General features: G+C 47.1%; 1 protein-coding gene across 1 annotated transcript in view; it reads right to left on the reverse strand.

Moving 5' to 3' along the window:
* The window catches only part of BTBD11 (BTB domain containing 11), a 233,773-nt gene that overhangs the window by 50,799 nt on the left and 162,904 nt on the right, over positions 1 to 20,070 (reverse strand). The window contains exon 5 of the mRNA XM_027871966.1: positions 15,973 to 16,125. Within this exon, the coding sequence (XP_027727767.1) occupies positions 15,973 to 16,125 (153 nt within the window). The remainder of the gene's footprint in view (positions 1 to 15,972; positions 16,126 to 20,070) is intronic.

A 20,070-nucleotide genomic window follows, 5' to 3' on the forward strand; every position in this document is an offset into this window, starting at 1 on the left:
ATCTATCTATCTATCTATCTATCTATCTATCTATCTATCTATCTATCTATCTATCTATCTATCTATCTATCGAACCATCTATCTATCTACCTATCTGTCTGTTTGTCTCTCTCTACTTTATTTGTATGATTTTTTTCCCCTGTTGTCTCCTCCAATAGAACGTGAGCTCCTTCAGGGCAGGGATCATTTTTTGGAAATTTCCTGTATCTTCCTCACTTAGTACAGTGCCTGGCATACTGGAAACACATAAGAAGTGCTTGTTGACTGATTTGACTGACATCTGAGGTCATGGGTTTAATAGCTGATTTTTGTATTTTAAAAATAGCTTTTTGGGGGGCTTTGTCTAATTTCTAGGCATCTCTTCTTTTTCTCTATTTTGTAGACGTATTTGATGATATTCAGCTGGGGGATGTATTCAGGGAGTCTTCTCCCTCCCCCCGACTTCTCACTTCTTTTCCCTGGATCCACCATTTTCTAATCTGTCAGATGAGAAAGTAGGACATGATGAGGTCCTTCTAGCGCTGGATCTAGGATCCCATGATCTCTGCGCCTCAGTTTCCCCCTCTGTAAAATGAGTGGGCTGGACTAGATGGGCCTCTGAGGTTTCTTTCAGCTTTCAATCTATGATCCCATGATTTCTGACTCTCAATATATGATTCTCCGCTGGACCTAGGTTTCTAGTGGGGTTGGACCATATCAGTCAGTCAGTCAACAAACATTTAATTGTCCCTACTATGTGCCAGGCACTGTACTAAGCTTGGGGGATGCCAAAAGAGACAAGGACCTCACAATCTATATGGCCTCCAGGGATCTTAGGACCTCATTTTCCTTTTCTTTTAAACAGGAGCGTTAGAACTGACTCTTTAAATCCTTTCCAGGTCTAAAGTCATGATCCCGTGGTCTCCAGGAGCCCTAGGCAAACACACAGATACAACGGAGGTTTCTCTGACACCTCTATACCAGATGTTTTCCTCCTGGGCATCTCATTATGTCCTATGTGATGAAACCATCTGATGAAACACCCTTTTCAGTCTTTCTATTCTCCCTCTTACTTAAAAAAAACCAACCCCCAAACAACTGAGCCTGTGTCAAGAATGTCAGGAGAGGGGAAAACCCAACCCGACCCTGTCTTTCCCCTGCCAGCCCCCCGTTAGCTGGTCTCTTCCTAACAAGACCAAGGAAACATGTGATAGTTGGAGTTTTCAAAGGGCCATGGGCCTCACAGCTTTTTCTCTCCCTTCCCCACCTACGCCCACCTTCAGTCCGGTGAATTCCTCACTGCCCGGCTCCAGGATCAGGGTCAAGCACAAGCTAGCAGATGCAAAAGCTGACAAGATGCTCTGGACAGCAGATTCCTGGGCAAGATTTACAAAGGCCTAGTGGTATTTTTGAGGCGGAAAGGGGATTAAAAATCAGAAGCAGGAAAACGTGATCTCGATGTGCTCACAGCCCAAGCGTGCCCATCTGACCTGGCAGAATGTGATAGAGGTGGGGACTCAGGGGCCTGGGAGCCCACCCGCCTGCTCATCCTGCCCTGTGGCCTTGGTTTCACAGGCTCCTGGATGGACACACCTGAAATCCATCAGCTGGGCAAATTAAGACCCAAGAATCCACCATCCCTCTTTGAATAGTTGCATGACTCCTCAGGAGACCCAAGGGGAAGAGAAAACCAGCATTTCATCTGTCAGCTCCCCAAGATAGCTAGCATTTACACCATGCTTTAAGGTTTGCAAATCTCTGTACAAATATTCTCTCATTTTATTCCCAGAACAATCCTGGGAAGTAATTGCTTTTAATATCCCCAATTCATAGGGGATATGAGGAAACTGAAGCAGACAGAGGTTAAGAAACATGTCCCAGGGTCACAAAGCTAATAATTGTCTGAGGCTGGATTTGAATTTAGGTCTTCCTGCCTCCAGGCAAAGCACTCTAACCACTGCACCACCTCGTTGTGTTAAGAATGAGAGACTGGCTGGAATCTTGCTAGAAGAGGATAATTATGATAGCGAAAACCTGATCTTTATAGAGTGCTCTAAAGTCTGCAAAGAGCAGCTAGGTGGCTCAGTGGATAGAATGCCAGCCTGTAGTCATGAAGACTCATCTTCATCAGTTCAAATACAACCTCAGACATTTCATAGCTGTGTGACCCTGGGCAAGCCTCCTCACCCTGTTTGCCTCGGTTTCCTCATCTGTCAAATGAACTGGAGAAGGAAATGGCAAACCACTCCAGTTATCTCTGCCAAAAAAAGAAAATCCAAATGGCTTCACAAAGAGTTGGACACAACTAAACAACAATCTCATTTTACACATATAAGGAAACTGAGGCATAGCATAGACAGTCCTAGGTCCATTAACGTAGAGCTGGAAGGGGCCTTAGAAGTCATCTAGTGTAACCTAATTGGACAGACGAGAAAACCAAGGTCCAGTGACCTAGAAAATGGTGGCACTGGGATTTGGCTTCAAGGCCTCTGGTGCCAAAGTCTTTCCATGACACTAAGGGAGAGGCAGGAACAAGTGACAGACAGATGACTAAAGTGGGCTGAAATCCACCCCAATCCACCACCACCACTCCCACTGTGCCTAAATGCTTTCCAATGGCTGCTTCTTTGTGACCCCACTGGAGGGGTCTGCCAGGTCCATCACACTTGGCCCATCCCCCTCACTTCTGGGCAGGTAACCTTCTTACCAAGCCCACATACCACTTCCTTCCTGTCTTCATATTACCTTAAATTCCCTTCCTGCTTCTCTTGTGCATAAAGTCCATAGCTTCACCTCCTCTGAGAAGCTGTTTCTGATGTACCTCCTCCAAGAAGCCTTCCAGGACTGACTGTTCATTTTTGATGGACCATCCATCCTGGAGCCATGGGCTTTGCAGGATTTCCAGCCAGAAGGGGTCATGATCCCATTTAAACTCACTCAGGCCCTAAGCCCTGGGTTGATCTGTGCTGCACTGCCTTCTGGACAGAATCTATTTTTTCTTTCAGGGACTACAGAAAAATGCCCATTCAGACCAATGGGATGGGATTAAAGCTATCCGCTGACCACTCCCCAGGGCTCCATATAGCAGAAGGGCTGTATCCAGGAAGAAATTGTGATCCAAATACGGCTCAACCCAGGCGCCATCTCACTCTCACACTGATATACTTTGTGCTCATTATGGTTGCTGGTCCCAGCCGCCATATGCATGGAGTCTCTCAGCCTTCCTGTATGCTGAGTTTTTGAACCTTCATAGGGTCATTGGCTTAGGGCTGGAAGAGACCTTTGAGGTTACCTAATTTCTTCCCCTCATCTTACAGAAGAGGAAATTGAGGTCCAAAGGCAATGGCTTAGGATCATTAGAACTGGAAAGCATTTGAGGTCAAATGATCCAAACTCATCATTTTATAGAGGAGGAAACTGAGGCCCAGAGTGATAAAGTGACTCAGGATCGTAGATTTTCATCTAGTCCAACTTCCCCATTTTCATCACCATCCTCATCGTCACCATTGCCATATAAGCAGGATGTAGCAGAAGCAGGATTTGAACCCGGGTCCTCCCCATTCTATGCTCCCCCCATGCTATGCTGATTCCTGCACAACATTGATTCTCATAAACTACACTCAATGGCTGCTCTGTTTTTCACACGGTCTTACCCATTTACCTAGGAACCAAGCCTTTCTTGTCCACACTGACTCTCCCACACAGATGTCTGGTCTTTAAGCTCCCCAGACATTCTCTCACCTCCTCTTCTCTCACACCTTCCTCCTTCTGAACCACTGACTCATTCCAGACAATGCTACTTCTGTCCACAACGTTCCTTCTCACCCCACCCAGGAGCTTGTTTCCACTCAGATGCCTCTAACACCAGCATGAAGGCTCCATCTTTACCTGTCCCAGACTGGGCTAGGGAACAACCAGCAGCTATGGGCATGTGTGCCCCGGCTGCCTCCTGGCCATTAAACATTCTTCTCGTCTCTCTGACTCTCCCCCACCTACAGTTCTAGAGATATGATTTTTATCAGCTCCCATGGGTTGAGCTATCATCACTTCTCTGCCATCTTCTCATCAGCCACCTTGTGCCTAGACCAGAAACCAGGGAAAACTTAACCCTTTTATCACCAGCGACTCTGTATTTGAGGACAATGGTGACAGTGTCTTGCATGTATGGGACTGTGCCAAATTGGTTGTTTTGAGCATTTTCCCCTAAGTCACTAGAGAAGCAAGTGAGAGAACAATACGTGTGTCTCCCTGGGATCCCAGAGAACTGTTTAGGATTGGGAATATGGACAGTGAGTTTAAAAGGTACCACAGCTGTTTTTCTGAGAATGGCACATTTTTAACTTGGGGCACAGGACAGAGAGAAATAATTGAGTGGGGAGACTGGCCAAAGAGAGCCCAGCCCTTAGAGCATGCACACTTTTCTCTTACATGAAAACTCAATGAGTCTGCTTCCAGAAACGTTAGAGAGGAATGATGGAGAAGCCCTTCCTCTCCCTAGCTTGGAGCATGTGCAGGTATTCTCTGTTTCTGTCCGTATATGGTATGGTGACAAACAAAATGTCTTTTAAATTAGTTTGTGAAATAAAACTGAGCATGCATACAAAAGCCTGAACAGATGAAAACTCTCCTTCTTCCTGGTGAAGAAGAAATACTTTATGCCTTTGGGTGGGGGGAGAAGTAGTCATGATGGTAGCAGCCAGAAGCCTACTCTCCCCACCTGGCAGCCACATGGCTATGAATCCATGGCACTTCCTCTGTGTCTGCCTCTGTTGTACGTATTCTTTCCAGGAAGGATTGAAGGGTACATTTTCATACTTTACTCCTTGCTGTACTTTCTCAGTAAATAACCCTTTGTAAAAACTATTTGATGTAAAGTGGTCAAATTGATATTGAGAAGAGATCAATTGGTTACCCAATATTGGGGAGTTGCTAAGTAGTCAAAGAATATTTAGGAGAATACAATGGGCAAAAATATTAGAAAGACAGTCTTCCAACTTCCCAGGACTGCCCTTAGAATCTTGAAGGGGAAGGTGGTATGTCCCTGTAGAGGTTTGTCACTTAAAGCCCTTCACAATTTAGCCCCAATATCACTTTCTAATCCATCTTTCCATTTCTCCCGCACACTCTTTTTTCTACAGCTGAGCTGGTCTATTTACCCATGATATTCCATCATTTCCTACCTCAGTGCTTTTGCCCAGGCTGTGCTCCAAGCTTAGAATGCCCTCTCTCCTCAAGTGCTACCTTCTATGAGTCTTCCTAATTCCTCCAGCGTTAGTTTTCCCTTGGAACTGAATTTACTTTGTGTATGCTTTGTATTTACTGATCTGGGGTGTAATAGAAAAAACTGCCTCGGGAATCTGAGGAGCTTGACTGAAATCCCATCTCTGACACTGACTCCCCGTGTGACCTTGGGCAGGCCACTTAACTTCCCAGTGCCACAGTTTCCTTATCTGTAAAATAAGGGGGTTGGAGATGACCTCTGAGATCTCTCTCAGCTTTGTTTTCATTCAGTCAAATGAAAGCTGAGGGCAGGGATGGAATGAATGCAGACCTACATAGAATATAATTTCCTTGAAGACAGAGGTAGTTTCAGCTTTATCTTTGTATGACCGATGCCCAACCCAGCACATAACAACCACTCCATAAATGCTGTTAAATTAAATGGAATTTTTGGTGCCAGACCCTGAGCCCTCATTTGAAAGTGGGTCAAGATGTCATTGAAGACATAGGTAGGTTGAATGGTTTTAAGCCAAGAATGTGCTTGCGATGTGCTTTTCACACTCTGGAGGGGAAGGGTGCAAAATGCTTGCAAAGATGGTGATTAAAGATGCCCTGGGATCTCAGTCCCTTCCAAGGCCTCCTGACCACCCTGACACTTTTAGGAAAAGTGGCTTGGGGAAGGAGAGAGGAACATGGGGAAGAGAGGAGAGTTTCCAGGTTATCCAGAAGGAGCCAATGTACCTGCATCCTGGTGGTGGGGGAAGAAGGGGAGGGTGAGGGGATACCAGATTAATGCCAGGCTGCCAGAACCCAGTTAATAGATGTTGCGAGAGGAAGGGGCCCGCCTCTCTACGGAGGCTGCCCAGACTGAGCTGTCCACGGGGCGCTGTGGTTTTATCCAAATCTGGAGAAGGAAAAGGACACTCAAGGGGACAGCCAGCAGGCCAAGAGGGAGCCACTTTTCGATTTGCTGGTGCTCTTCGGAGGTTTGACGTCATCCCACGTAATGTGCCCGGCGACATTCAGCCTCAGGAGCTGACCTTCTGAAGTAAAGGGGAAGGACTGAATTGTCCACAGGGTGCTGAGGGTGCGTCCAAATCTGGGCAAAGACAAGGACAAGCACTCTCGACTGAATTGGCTGTCCTCAGCAAAGAGCACAATGCCTGCTACATAGTAGGTACTTTGGAAATACTCGCTGAACGACTGACTGATAGAATGAAGTGGGTTTGTGTTAATGCTGGATGCAGGGGGAGGGGCGGTAGAAATGGGCTCCCAGGTCATCAACTCTCCTCCCAGGGAAAAAGAAGACCAGACTGGGAGTCAGAGTCCCAGATTACTCCTTACTGCCTGTGTGACCTTGGGCTAGTCACAATCTCTCTGGGCCTCAAACCCCTTCATTTTACAGGTAAGGAAACCGAAGCCTGGGGGTTTGAGTGGCTCTCTCTCTCTCTCTCTCTCTTTCTGATTCCTTCTCTCTCTGTCTTGCATTCTCACACATGTACAGACACACATGGGGGTAAGCAGCAATAGTAGGTAGGATTTGAACTCAGTTCTTCCTGACCCCAAGTCCGGTGTGGTTGCATTCTTGTCTCTCAAGGGTCAATCATTCATGTATATCCTTCCTCCCTTTCCCTTTGCCCTGTTCCTCACACGCAGAGGTGTCCAAAGCAAAGGCCTTCCATTAAAGGAGGAAAAATGTACCCCAATAAAAAGGATTGTTGCTTTTAGCATCATAGGTCAATTGTAAGCTCCTTGAGGGCAGGGGCTGTCTTTTGCCTCTTTTTGTGTCTCCAGTGCTTAGCACAGTGCCTGGCACATAGTAGGTGCTCAATACATGGTTATTGATTGATTCCTTCTGCTGTGGAGGGTAACTGCAATGGAAGCGGGCCAGAGGCATGCAAGGATGAACACAGGCATTGTCCCTGCCTTCATGGAGCTTACAGGAGACTGACGATACAGCACGTACACAAAGAAAGAGTATATGCAATGGAAAAAACCAGACTGGCCATCTAGGAGCTGGATTCAAATTCTGGTTCCAGTATTTACTATGTTAAGAAAAACAGAACTTGTTCAGTTATGTCTGACTCTTTGTGACCCTATGGACCTTAGCACAGCAATACTGTCTGTGGGCAGAGATACTGGAGTGGTTTGCCATTTCCTTCTCCAGCAAATTAAGGCAAAGGGTATGTGACTTGCCCAGGGTGACATAGCTAGTAAGTGTCTGAGGCTGAATTTGAACTCAGCTTGTCCTCATTCCAGGCCTTGGGCTCTATGCATTGAGCTATCTAGACGCCTGTGCTAAATGCTAGGGAGACAAAAGTGAGAAAGCAAGACAGTGCCTGCCCTCAAGGAGTTTACTCTCTAATGAGAGAAGTCAACACACAAAGGGGAGGTGGAAGATTAGGTGAAAGGGTGGCCCGGGGGGGCAGCTTCAGATGAAGAGGGTGGCTGGAAGAGCTGTGGAGACCTGGAACCAGGCAAGGTAAGCTCACTGTTGGTCCAGGAGAGCCCAGGGTGGTTCTGGGGTCAGAGTTCAGTTCTCCTATGGCTTGGGGGGAGTAGAAGAAACAGGGTGGCCCCTACATCGTGCTCTCCCCCTTTTCAAATTACGTTATATGATATTATATTGCATTATATTACATTGCATTACATTATATTATGTTATATAATATTATCACATTAATCTCTTTAAATGTTGGATTCCAGAACACAAACTCGTACAGGGCAGAGCCAGTTTGGGGTTTTGATTCTGTATCCCTAGCGCCTCCTTCTGGGCTTTTCATAATAGCAGGGGATTAAAAAGGGCCGGTTGAATCCCACCAAATGCAGTCACAGAGCTGGGCAGAGAGTAGACTCCTAATGAATATTTGATTGGTGGCTATGGTTGAGTAGAGGCCACTAGCCCTGCAGTCAATCAGCAAGTATTAATTAACCAATAAACATTTATTAAGCACCTATGGGCCAGACACTGTGCTACACCTTCCTTCTGCTCCCAGAATCTGCCTGTGAATTTACTTCTCCTTTTGGGAAAGTAGAGGCTGATGGTGAGTTTTGAGGATGCCGCTGCAGTAGTGCGTTACCGAGTCTGATCTGGGAAATGCCTATTCTTGGCTTTGCTTGGCACAAACTGGAAATCTGAATGCCGCTGGAGAAGTGGCTGGCAGTGTCTGCCATCTGTAGCCTGGCACCTTGCATTAAATCCTAAAATGTAGAGCAGTAGAGGACAGGAGGGATCACTGAGTCCAGTGAGCTACTCATTTTATAGATGAGAAAACTCAGGTCCTGAGAGAGGACCAGACCCTCTCCCCAAGGCCAACGTGACCAGAAGGGGCTTTCAAAATCATTAAATCCCGCCTCATTGAGCAGATCATCAAACAGATCCAGAGAAGGGAAATAGGGGAGACAGTCATAGATACTTAGGTTCACAGATTTTTGAACTGAAAGGCACCGACCCAAGTCCAACACTTTCATTTTACAGATGGGGAAACCAAAGCTCAGAGAGGCTAGTAAGTGACATAACTGTGACCTGAACCCAGGGCACCCTGGCTCCAAGTCTAGCCCTCTATCCTTGACCCCTAGAAAGCTGGGGCTCAAATCTAGGTTCTGCTACTTTTCTGGGTCTCAATTTCCTGATCATTAAAATGACAACAGTAATATCTGCACAGCTTACCTCAGGGCTGCTATGGGGAATCAACTCTGTGAACTGGGAGCTCATTGAAGGCAGAGACTGTCTCTTGTTTTCTTTCTCACCCCAGTGCCTGGTGCAGAGTAGGTGCTTAATCTATTGATCAACTAAAGAAACGTCAGCTATTATTAACATGAGGGTCACAGAACGGATCAGTTGTAGAGATGGGGACCATGGCCACTATCTCCTGATACTCAGTCCAGTGTTCATATGTCATAGAACATAGATCTCGAGCTTTCCAGCTAACCCACTCCTCCCATTGTACAGATGAAGAAACCAAAGGCCAGGGGAGGATCACGGGGTCAAAGATTTAGCAAAGGCAAGGTCTTCCAAGATAGGCGGCGAGGTGCCACCATAGCGCATAGAGTGCTGGGACTGGAGTAAGGAAGACTCATCTTCCTGAGTTCAAATCCAGCCTCAGACACTAACTAGCTATGTGACTCTGGGCAAGTCATTTCACCCTGTTTGCCTCAGTTTCCTCATCTGTAAAATGAGCTGGAGAAGGAAATGACAAACCCCTCCAGTATCTTTGCCAAGAAAACCTCAAATGGGGTCATGAAGAGTCGAACATGATTGAAAATGACTGAACAAAAGGGTCTTCTAGTAAACCTACTTCATTCTAAAGATGAGGAAACTGAGTCCCAGAGGAAGTTCATTAGATCACAGATTTAACAATGGAAGGGATTTCTGAGAACATCTAGTGCCCCCACCTTATTTTGCACATGAGGTCTAGAGCTAGAAAGGGTGTAAGAGACCATCCAGTGCAAGCCCCTCATTTTACAGATGAGAAAATTGAGGCCCAGGGAAGTGATTTACCCAAGGTCACACTTGTCATCAATCAGTCATAAATCAAACATTTATTTAGTATGTGCTATATGCCAGGCATTGTACTAAACTCTGGGGCTTCTAAGAAAGCCTTGCCCTCAAGGAGGTTGCCTTCTAATGGGGGAGACAAGATGCAAACAGATTGGTACATGCAACATATGAGGCAGGTTTTGAACTCGGGTCCTCTGACTGCACAGGCAGTGATATTGTAACACCCCCCCACCCCAATCTTCTCTCCTTCAAAGTAAACATTCCCTCTTCTTCCAAGGGTGGTTGCTTCATAGGATATGGTTTCATTTCAAATAGAAGGCACCAAAAAAGGGATTCTACGTGAGCAGATTCGGGTTTTTGATATTTTTATCAAAGATCAATAAGGCCGCCTAATCAGCTGAGATTCTGCAGCTGCAACCAATTATCCCCTTTGGGAACAAACTCACACCCTCTCCATGAGGTCTTCTTGAAGCTGAGAAAAGCAGAAACAGAGAGGAGGCAGCTGACCAAGGTCACCCTGGGCAGGCCCCTCTGAGAATTATGCCTTCGTTCCTGCCCGTGTTCCACTTTGTGCCCCCGCCCTCCCCCAGGGAGAGGGTTAGCAGCTGGTGGGTAATTACATAAGCTAATAACCCCATCGACTCTCTGGGGTCAAACACCAATTTCAAAGTCCCCTTCGTGGAGTGCCACAGTGCAAAGGCACTTGGTGAGAGTCATTTGTTAGAAGAAGAAAGAGGTCAGCCCATGGACGGGGCCGGCCCACACTCCCACTTGCCAGGACCACAGCAGGAAGCGTGGGCCATTTTCAGGTTGCTCTTTTCCTGTGGATCAAATGTCTGTACAGAAAGCAGGCAAGGATCATACTACTGAGAACTGGAAGGGTCCTTAGGAACTAAGTACAACCCCTGATTTTACAGAGTAGGATTCCGAGGCGCTGAGAGTCAAGGACAAGCTTGAAATGACCTTGAAGTTCAATGTCTTCATTATACAGATGAAGAAACTGAGGCTCAGGGAGGGTCATAATGTATTGGTGTGTCTGTCCTGCTGAGACTTAGCAAAGCTGAAGGTAGGAAGGGGGCAAAAACCATCTTTGAAGTGTAAAAGCTATGAAAGAAACTTTCTCTATCTTAGAAAGAGGGTGAAGTCTGAATAGGTCTATTGCATTTAGGGATCAGGTTTGGGTTGGGCATGTGGAAAGACCAGCGAGATAACAGACTTGCCCCTCCGGCACACACTGGACTCAAAAACCTTTGTCTCTAGCCTCTCATCTTCATAAGACCCCAATGGGAGTCTGGGAAATGAACCCAGCTGAGTCAGGGCTGATCACCACAAGCAAAGGAGGAGTCTTTCCTTGGGCGAGCTCACTCTGCCAAGAAAGCTTGTCAAAAAGGAGAGTCTAGACTTCTCTCATTTCCTGCCTGCAGAGGACAAACTTCTGATCCGAGGTTCTGGGGAAGGCAGAGGAAAGGCTTCTGCCAATCACAGGCTAGAGATCTTTGAAAAGAGCACTGTAACATTTTAGCTAAAGAGAGTGCAATATCACCCAGTCGAGCCGGTCACTGGGGGTGGCTTTTCAAAAATGCAACTACCCACTGAAGAGTGAGTCCAGACAACCTAGCTGTCCCACAGAGGTGCCACGCCCTGAAGAGCCCAGCAGCTGGGTAGTCTGGCAGCAGCTGCCTATAAGATCATGGAATCAGAACTGGAAGTGACCTTGGAGGTCACCAAAGCCAGATGACCTTGCCCCAGCGTCACCCAGGTAGTATGTAGCAGAGGTGGGATTTGAACCCATGGCTTCTGACTCTAAGGGTCACCTAGGTGGCGTCATAGTGCATAGAATGCTGGGACTGGAGTCAGGAAGATTCATCTTCCCAAGTTCAAATCTGGCCTCAGACCTGGCTGTGTGACCCTGGACAAGTCATTTAACCCCTGATTGCCTCAGTTGTAAAATGAGCTGGAGAAGGAAATGGCAAACCAAGAAAACCCCAAATGGGGTCATGGAGAGACAGACACACCTGAAGGAATGAAGAACTTTTGATTCTAAAGGCAGTCTGACAAGTGGTCTCCCACTCTTTGATTGAAGAACTCTAGCACAGCCAGGACTCTTTTTTTTTTTAATCTAACAAGGATCATTTGTTCATTTATTCAGCAAGCATTTATTAAGTACCTGTACTTATTTTTTTTTAAGGCAATTGGGATTAAGTGACTTGCCCGGGGTCACACAACTAGTAAGTGTCAAGTGTTTGGTCTGAGACCAGATTTGAACTCAGGAACTCCTGACTTCAGGGTCGGTGCTCTATCCACTGTGCCACCTAGCTGCCCCAGTACCTGTATTTATTAAGCATCTCCTAGGCTCCAGGTGCTTTGCAAGGTACTAGGGATAATAACGACTCATTTATATAGCACTTTAGGGTTTGCAAAGCACTTCACAAATATTATCTTTTTTTTTTTTTTGGCTAGGCAATGGGGTTAAGTGACTTGCCCACGGTCACACAGCTAGTAAGTGTTATGTGTCTGAGGCTGCATTTGAACTCAGGCCCTTCTGAATCCAGGGCCAGTGCTCTATCTACTGAGCCACCTATCTGCCATCAAATATTATCTTATTTGATCCTCACAACAACTCTGGGAGGTAGGTGTTATTATTATGTCCATTTTTAAGATAAGAAAACTAAGGCAGGCAGAGGTTAAGTGACTTGCCCAGGGCCACACAGCTAGTAAGAGTCTGAATCTAGATTCGAACTCACGTTCAGTGCTCCATCCACGGTGGAGCTCCCTAGTGGCCAATGCTGTGTCCCCTTATATTGTGTGCTGCTCAAGGGCAGGGACAATCTTTGGCCTTTCTTGTATCCCCAGAGCTTAGCATAGTGACTGGCACATAGTAGGTGTTTAAAAATGTTTATTGATTAATTGACTGTCAGTTTTGTTGAGTCATTTCAGTTGTGTCCAACTCTTCATGACTCCATTTGGGGTTTTCTTGGCAGAGATACTGGAGTGGTTTGCCATTTCCTTCTCCAGCTCATTTTACAAATGAGGAAACTGAGGCAAATGGAGTTAAGTGACTTGCCCAGGGTCACACAGCTATGAAATGTCTGAGGTCACATTTGAACTCAGGTCTTCCTGATTTCAGGCCTGGTGCTCTATGCACTATGGCACCACCTAGCTACCCCCAACAATCCATAGAGACAAAATAGTCTCCACCTTCAGGGACTTTACATTCTAACAGAGAAATACAATATGTATAATTGCTATGATAATTAAATACAAAATAGATACAATGTGGCCACCAAGGTATAGTGCAGATTAGAGACAGGAAGACCTGAGTTCAAATTCTGCCTCTCAGGCTGTGTGAATGGAATGTGGTCTACAACACTACCCACCACACTCCTGCAGCAGCTGAACCAGAGAAAAATGTAATTAGGAAACATTTAATAAAACACATAAAAATACAATAAAACACAGATGACATTACATTTTCAAACTAACTCAATATATGGAACCTCACGTACATATTAGTGGTCACCATTTATGTTTGAGTTTGACACCCCTGGGCTAGTCGCCTCTCTAAGGTTCAGAGAGGGTGCCCACCTGCACTAGTAGAGGGAGTGTCCTTACCTGGGAGTTCCTAATATTAAAAAAATCCCTAATATTCTAAATAGAAAGTAATTTTTTTGAGGAGGGGAGAGTGTCAGTATCAGGGGCAGAAGATCAGGAAAGGTCTTGAGTGGTGGGAGGCATTCAACGTCATCTCTGAAGAAAGCTGGGGATTTTAGGAGGTAGAGAGATAGGTTAGAACATTCCAGGCAAGGGGGCCAGGGAGATGGAATGTGGTAGGTGAGAGAGAAAAAGCCAGCAGGCCCGTTGAGGTATCTCAGGATAAGAGGGATAATAAAGATCTGGGGATAATAATCTCGTCATCTCCCCACCTCCAATTTTGCAGATAAGAACATGGCCCAGAAAGGAGAATGAGGCTTCCCTGGTCATAGGAAAAATCAATGTCACTCCTCTTCCATCCTCCCCCTCCCCCTTCCCAATTTTCTGCAGTGAGGAGATGCCCTTTGCCTCAAATCTTCAGGTGGGACAGGGTCCCATGATTGGGGCGTGGAGGAAAAGGGGCACATTGAAGGTGGGGCCGAGGACCCTTCCTGCGTGGAGAAATGTCCAGGCAACAACATAAGGACCCCTTCACTCTGGGCTCAGAGCTTAAGGGGGATGGGCTGGGAGTTGACTGGTCTGCAACCTTGGTGACCCTTGCTAGGTATGGTGGCTTTGGAGCCAGAAGATCCAGGTTCAAATACAGCCTCTGACATTTACTGTCTGTGTGACCTTGGGCAGGTGGCACATCTCTGGGCCTCACTTCCCTCATTTATAAAATGGAGGTGATAATAGCATAGCACCTACCTCCCTGGGCTGCAATGAGATACGTAAGAGCATTGCAGACTTTAAAGTGGTATAGGAATGCCAATGATTACTGTTATTCAACTCAAAATCTACCTCTGACATTTGTTAGTCATATAACCCTGATCTGAAAGAGAGCCCAGAGTCAGCTAAGTCAGCCCCAGAGGGCAGAATCCTAGTTCTAGCAATGGGTAGAAGCTTACCTAAATAAAGAAATGCTTTTTGACATTCAGAGCTAACTAGAATGGGTCACAGGTAGCGAGATACCCACTATTGGAGGCTCCTATTCCACCTATGATACTTCGTAGCTGTGTAACCCTGAATAAGCCACTTCCTCTCTGGGGCTCAGTTTTCTCATCTGGAAAATGGGAATGATAGCAGTATGTATTGCATAGGGTTGGCATGTGGCTCAAATTTAATAAGAGCTCTGCAAATTAATCCCTTACCTATAAAATAAGAGTAAGAATTATTTTGCCTATCTCAAAAATTGTTATGGGGAAAATGCCTTGTCACCCTTCAATTGTCAAACCAATGTGAGTAACTGTAATTATTAACCCTTCACCTCCTTCACAGGACCACAGACTCCTACACTGGAGCTGGAAAGACTTCAGATGCCATCTAATCTAGATCCCTCCTTTTACAAATGAGGAAACTGAGTCCCAGAGAGATTAAAGGGCTGTCCCAGGGTCACCCTGGGTTAGGATTTGGACCCAGCTTCTAAGGCTCCAAATTCAGTTTCTTTCCACTGCCCTCTCCCCCCTCCACTGAGTTAAAATGAGAAACAGCTCCTGCCAAGTATGGCTTTCAGAGCTTTGGGCTCAGAGACCAAGCATCTGTCACCTGAGGAGAAACGAGCCCTCATTTGAATGCCAGGGAGTCTCTGTGGCACACCCAAAGGACAGAGGACGCAAGTGGAGTCTATGAATAATTCCCCTGTTGACAGATTGCTATTGTCAAAGCCTAAGAGTCTTGGCTAGTGCCCTCAGGAACAAACCTCGGGCTGATCAGAGATGCCCTGGGGGATGTGGCCCCCATCATTTGCAATCCAGAAGGCAGGGGTCTGGCACATTCAGCCTACAGGCTGAGCACCTCTTCTCTAAGGACATTGTTAGACAATTGTAGGACAGGTGCAGAGAGAGAAAGAGACAGAGACAGAGAGAGAGAGACAGAGAGACACAGAGAGAGGAGGAAGGGAGAGAGACAGAGAGAGACAGACAGACAGACAGAGACAGAGAGAGACAGAGTCAGAAAGACAGAAAGAGAGACAGAAAGACAGAGAGAGACAGAGGGGGGGAGGGAGGGAGGGAGAGAGAGAGAGAGAGAGAGAGAGAGAGAGAGAGAGAGAGAGAGAGAGAGAAATTGACATCAACCCAGAAACAGACATTCACATTGAATATTCCTCTCCTTCTGTACTTTATTTTTGGGGAACCAAAGAGACTTGCTCCAGAACAAGCGCATTTCTGTTGTCTAAGGCACCCTTATGGGCAGTTGGGGTGATGAAAAACATTTGAATGCCTATAAACACAATCAGAAGATTGGAGGGTAGTGAATGCAGAGATAATTACTTCCAGCTCCAAATGCCCTTCATTATTACTAATCTGCTCCCCTACACTGGACCCAAGAACTGGTTTTGTAGAAAGATTGCCGTGTGGCCCTGACACACCGTTTACGCAGCTAGATAATGGGGGAGCCGGGCTCAAGCTCAGTCAGGGAGCCGAGGAACCAGCGACGAGCCGTGGCTGAGTGGGCTTGTCCTCTTCGGTGCCAGGCTTTTGCCGAGGAAGGCAACAGACAGAGGCTGCCATCGCTAGTCTCTCTCTCCTCCTTACCCCATCCCTTGCCTTCCTCCTCATGCCCTCAGAGGTCAAAGGACTTACTTGAGCTGTCGGGGTTCACAGTCCACGCCTGGCAGCAGGAGCCTGGCGGCCTGGCGGACGTCGTCGCTGTCCATGGAGAAGCTGCGTCGGTGACTAGCGTGAGCCACAGCTACTCGGATCCATTCCATCAGAGGCGGCAGCACGAGGAAGGGCCTGCAAGGGACAGGAGGTGGAGATGGGCCATTAGATGCGGCGTTTCTAAGTCGGGCCCTGAGGCCCTGCAGCAGCAGCACCTGTCCCCTAGGTACCCTGATGGGCAGCGCCGGCTGAGGGGCCAGAGGGCTGGCTCACTTCTCAGCCCCCAGCTCCCCCAGGGTCTGAAGCTTCATTTCCTGGGGTCCCTGTGGGCCTCGGGTACGGGAGCAGAATACAGATGCTGGCTATCGGGAAGGATGTTGATTCTGAAAAGAGCTTTTTCCTTGTGTGGCTCCGACAGAGCCCACTCCTTCCCCTCCCTCCTCCTGCCTCTTCACTGGCTTCCCAGCTGCTTTCTCAGCCCTTATACCTTTCCCTGGAAACACAGGCAGCTTGCCTCTGGCCTTGGGGCTCCCTCCCTCCCTGCCAAATAGGTTTCCTCTTTCTCTCTCTACTGATTCCCATCAGCTTCTCTTCACCTTGCTCTGATTCCTTCCCAGGGCCCATCTCTCTGCTTTCTCCTACTTGCATGAGCTCTCTGAGCTCAGATCCACCAGCTTGTTGGCATAATTTGTGGGCGAAAAAGCATTTAACATCATTTCTATGACATATATACACACACACAATTCATATACATGTATGTATGTATCTATCCATCTGTCTGTCTATCCATCTATCCATCTCTATCCATCTATCCATCTATCTATCTCATCCGTCTGTCCATCTGTCCGTCCATCTATCCATCTCTTTCTCTCTCTCTCTCTCTCTCTCTCTCTATCTATCTATCTAACCATATGTCTATCTGTCTGTCTGTCTCTCTATCGGTACCATGGAGAGCGCTCTGGATTTAAAATGGGAAGACCTGGGTTCAAATCCCAACACTGCCATATACTCCCTGTGTGACCTTGGTTGGGTCAGGTAACCCCCATAAAATGGAGGTGTCAGACAAGATGGGCTCTGAGGTCTAGTTAGAGCTCTATAATCCTATGAAACTGAATCCTATTACCTCCCTGGGCCTCAGTTTCCTCATCTGTAAAATGCAGATATTGGACTCTATGGTTTCTAAGATCCCTTTGGGTACAACCCCTCAATTTATATGCAAGATCACATGGCTGGTAAATATCAGCCTTATGTGGGTTTTATTTTGGGGGGGGGATGAGGGCAGTGTTTATGTGTCATGGACATATGACAAGGAGACAGTGTGGATTAACAGATAGAGAGAAAGCCTCAGGGTCACAATGGTCTGGGTCCAGATCTTGTCTCTGTCACTACTGGCTGTGTAGGCCTATACATATGGCTTAAACTCTCAGAGTCCTGGAAAACTCTAAGTGAGTCTTAGGCCAGTTATTCTGGCTAACTTAGTCTAAGTTAGTTTTGGACCACTCACAATCTTAATAGAATCACAGATTTAGAGCTAGAGGGAATCTCTACCAGAGGTGGGGAACCTGCAGCCTCGAGGCCACACGTGGCCCTCTAGGTCCTCAAGTGCGGCCCTTTGACTGAATCCAAGCTTCATAGAACAAATGCCCTTAATAAAAGGATTTGTTCTGTAAAACTTGGACTCAGTCAAAAGGCCACACCCAAGGACCTAGGTTCTCTAGGCCATCTGGTCCAATGTCTCCATTTTACAGATGAGGAAACTGAGGCCCAGAAAAGTTAAGTGATTTTATGACTTGCAAAGAGAGCAAACAGAGATTCAAACCCAGGCCCTCGGACTCCAAACTCCATGCCTTTTGCACTGTACCATGCATTGGGACAATGGGAGTTTCTTATGTGGATGGAACACCTGGGTCTGGGCCAAAGGTACCACGCTGGGGACCAGTGCTCTGCTTTGGGGGTGGGGAGTCGAGGTACTGCTCCTCTCTACTCCCCGGAGTACCCAGGCTGATAAATCATAGGTCTCTGAAGCACACCTTGCCACTCTAAATAGCTAATGCAGCCCTTCAAAAGCCAGTGTTCTAAGAAGGCCAGAGCAGGCCCAACCCTGGCAAACATTCCCATTATCAAACAAAGTGCCAGCCAGTCTCATTCATCCTTTTATCTCTCCTTTCATGACTTTTTCTCCTTTCCTTTCCAATTTCTCAAGGCAGGAACAAAAAGTGACTTTGCCGATGTGACCCATTGTGGTTGGTGCTAGTCTAGATGGGGGTCATCCCCCCGCCCCAAGGGAACAAGAGGGAGGGAAGCTTTGACCAGAGGTGTCATTTCTTCTCAGCCCCCAGCTAGCCTTGTTCTATCCTGATGCCCTGACCTGTGACGTGGGCCAGGAGGGCCAGGAGGAAGCTAAACCGCATCTGTCCGAGTTTACCGACTGAATTCCTTCAGGGCCAAGCCCCTGATGGCAGCAGGGAGGGGAAGGAAGGACTGGCACAGCACCTGGAGGACCAGAAACGGGGAAGCTGATGGGTTCTGCAGGGGTTGGGGAAGGGAAGGCCCTCTGCCACGGTCAGAGGATTGTAGGTGTGGGGTTGAAGGGACATCACGGGTCTTTTAGACCAACCCCCACTTTTTACAGATGAGGAAACCGAGGCCCAAGGACCCTAGAGCTGGGATTTGAACCTCGGTCAAATACAAGAAGCCCATTGAATCCAAGCCCAGAGGGAGGGACCAGGAACGATGGGTGGAGGTGACAGAGGCAGACTTAGGTGCAGAGGCCAGACAGACCTGCTGAGGATGAGAACAGGCTGCGCGACCACTTGTTGCTTATGTCCTAGTGGGAGTCCTCGGAACTCAGAGCATCCTGAAGCTCGGGTCCATGCCGCTGGCCTAAACCAAGCTGGCCAGATCAATTCAATTCAATTCAATTCCACAGCCATGCATTCATGTCCTCCTAGGTTGGAGGTGTTGGGATCCCAAGACTGCCATGGAACAGTGCCCTGCCCTCAAGGAGCTTCTGTTCCACTTCCTCCTCTGGTTGTGGAAAGAGTGGATAGGGTTCAGAAGACCCCGATTCAAATCCAGACTCAGGCTCTTACTAGCTGTGGCAAGTCACTTAACATGCCTCAACCTCAGTTTCCTCATGTATAAAATGGGGATAATAATAGCACCTACCGCCCAGGACTACTGCAAGGATCAAATGAGTTAACATACGTTAAGCCCTTTGAAAACCTTAAAGCGCTATGTAAAGGCTAGTTATTATTGTTGCTGTTATTATTATTAATTACTTCTATAAACCTGCCATGCCCATGTTATCATTACCCAGAAACCTCAAATTCCGTGGATGTTTTCTTGTCCCTAGCCCTGATTTTTCTGGGTCTCAGTCAACCCTTCCTCTCACCTTTACCTATCCATTCTTATCTTGCAGGAAAACCTTGACCTTTTATTCCAGTTAGGTAGGTTGGTTTCCTGCTCAATGTCAGCTGAAGCATTCTGTGGTCCTCCCTCCTCCTGCTATTCCTAGAGCCGAGAATGCCACTCCTCTCCCATGTCTCTCCTGCCTTTCTGAGGCTCAGCTCAACTTTGACCTAATCCACATTATCATTCTACTACATCGCATATTATGGCCCAGACTGACTGCTCTCTGTCCCTCAGTTCACCACACCTGGCCGCCTTTTATAGCAGAGAATATACTGCCAACCTATCCAGCAGAGATATCAACAGTCAGGAAAGACAGATTACCATGGGCTGGAGTTATCAGCTAGCCCAAAGACATCACACACACATAACAAATACCCATTGATTGGAAACTGCATTGAGTCTGGCTGGTTCAGGTCAGCAGGACCTGGGACTGCACTCCACTCTCCACCTTTTGTGTAATAACATGCCTGCCTCTTGTCCAAACGTGACTGCAGGCTACACACACTCACACACGCACACACACGCGCGTGCGCACACACACGTAAGCTTTATCTCAAGTCCTGAGACCAATCTAGCACCTTGACAGCTGATGATGGAACACCAAATCCCCGTCATTACATTCACCTGTCTAGAAATCCTTACTTAACTCATGTAACTTATGATCTG

The sequence above is a fragment of the Vombatus ursinus genome, unplaced genomic scaffold (assembly GCF_900497805.2).
Source record: "Vombatus ursinus unplaced genomic scaffold, bare-nosed wombat genome assembly UNPS02003292.1, whole genome shotgun sequence".
In the NCBI taxonomy this organism is placed as follows: domain Eukaryota; kingdom Metazoa; phylum Chordata; class Mammalia; order Diprotodontia; family Vombatidae; genus Vombatus; species Vombatus ursinus.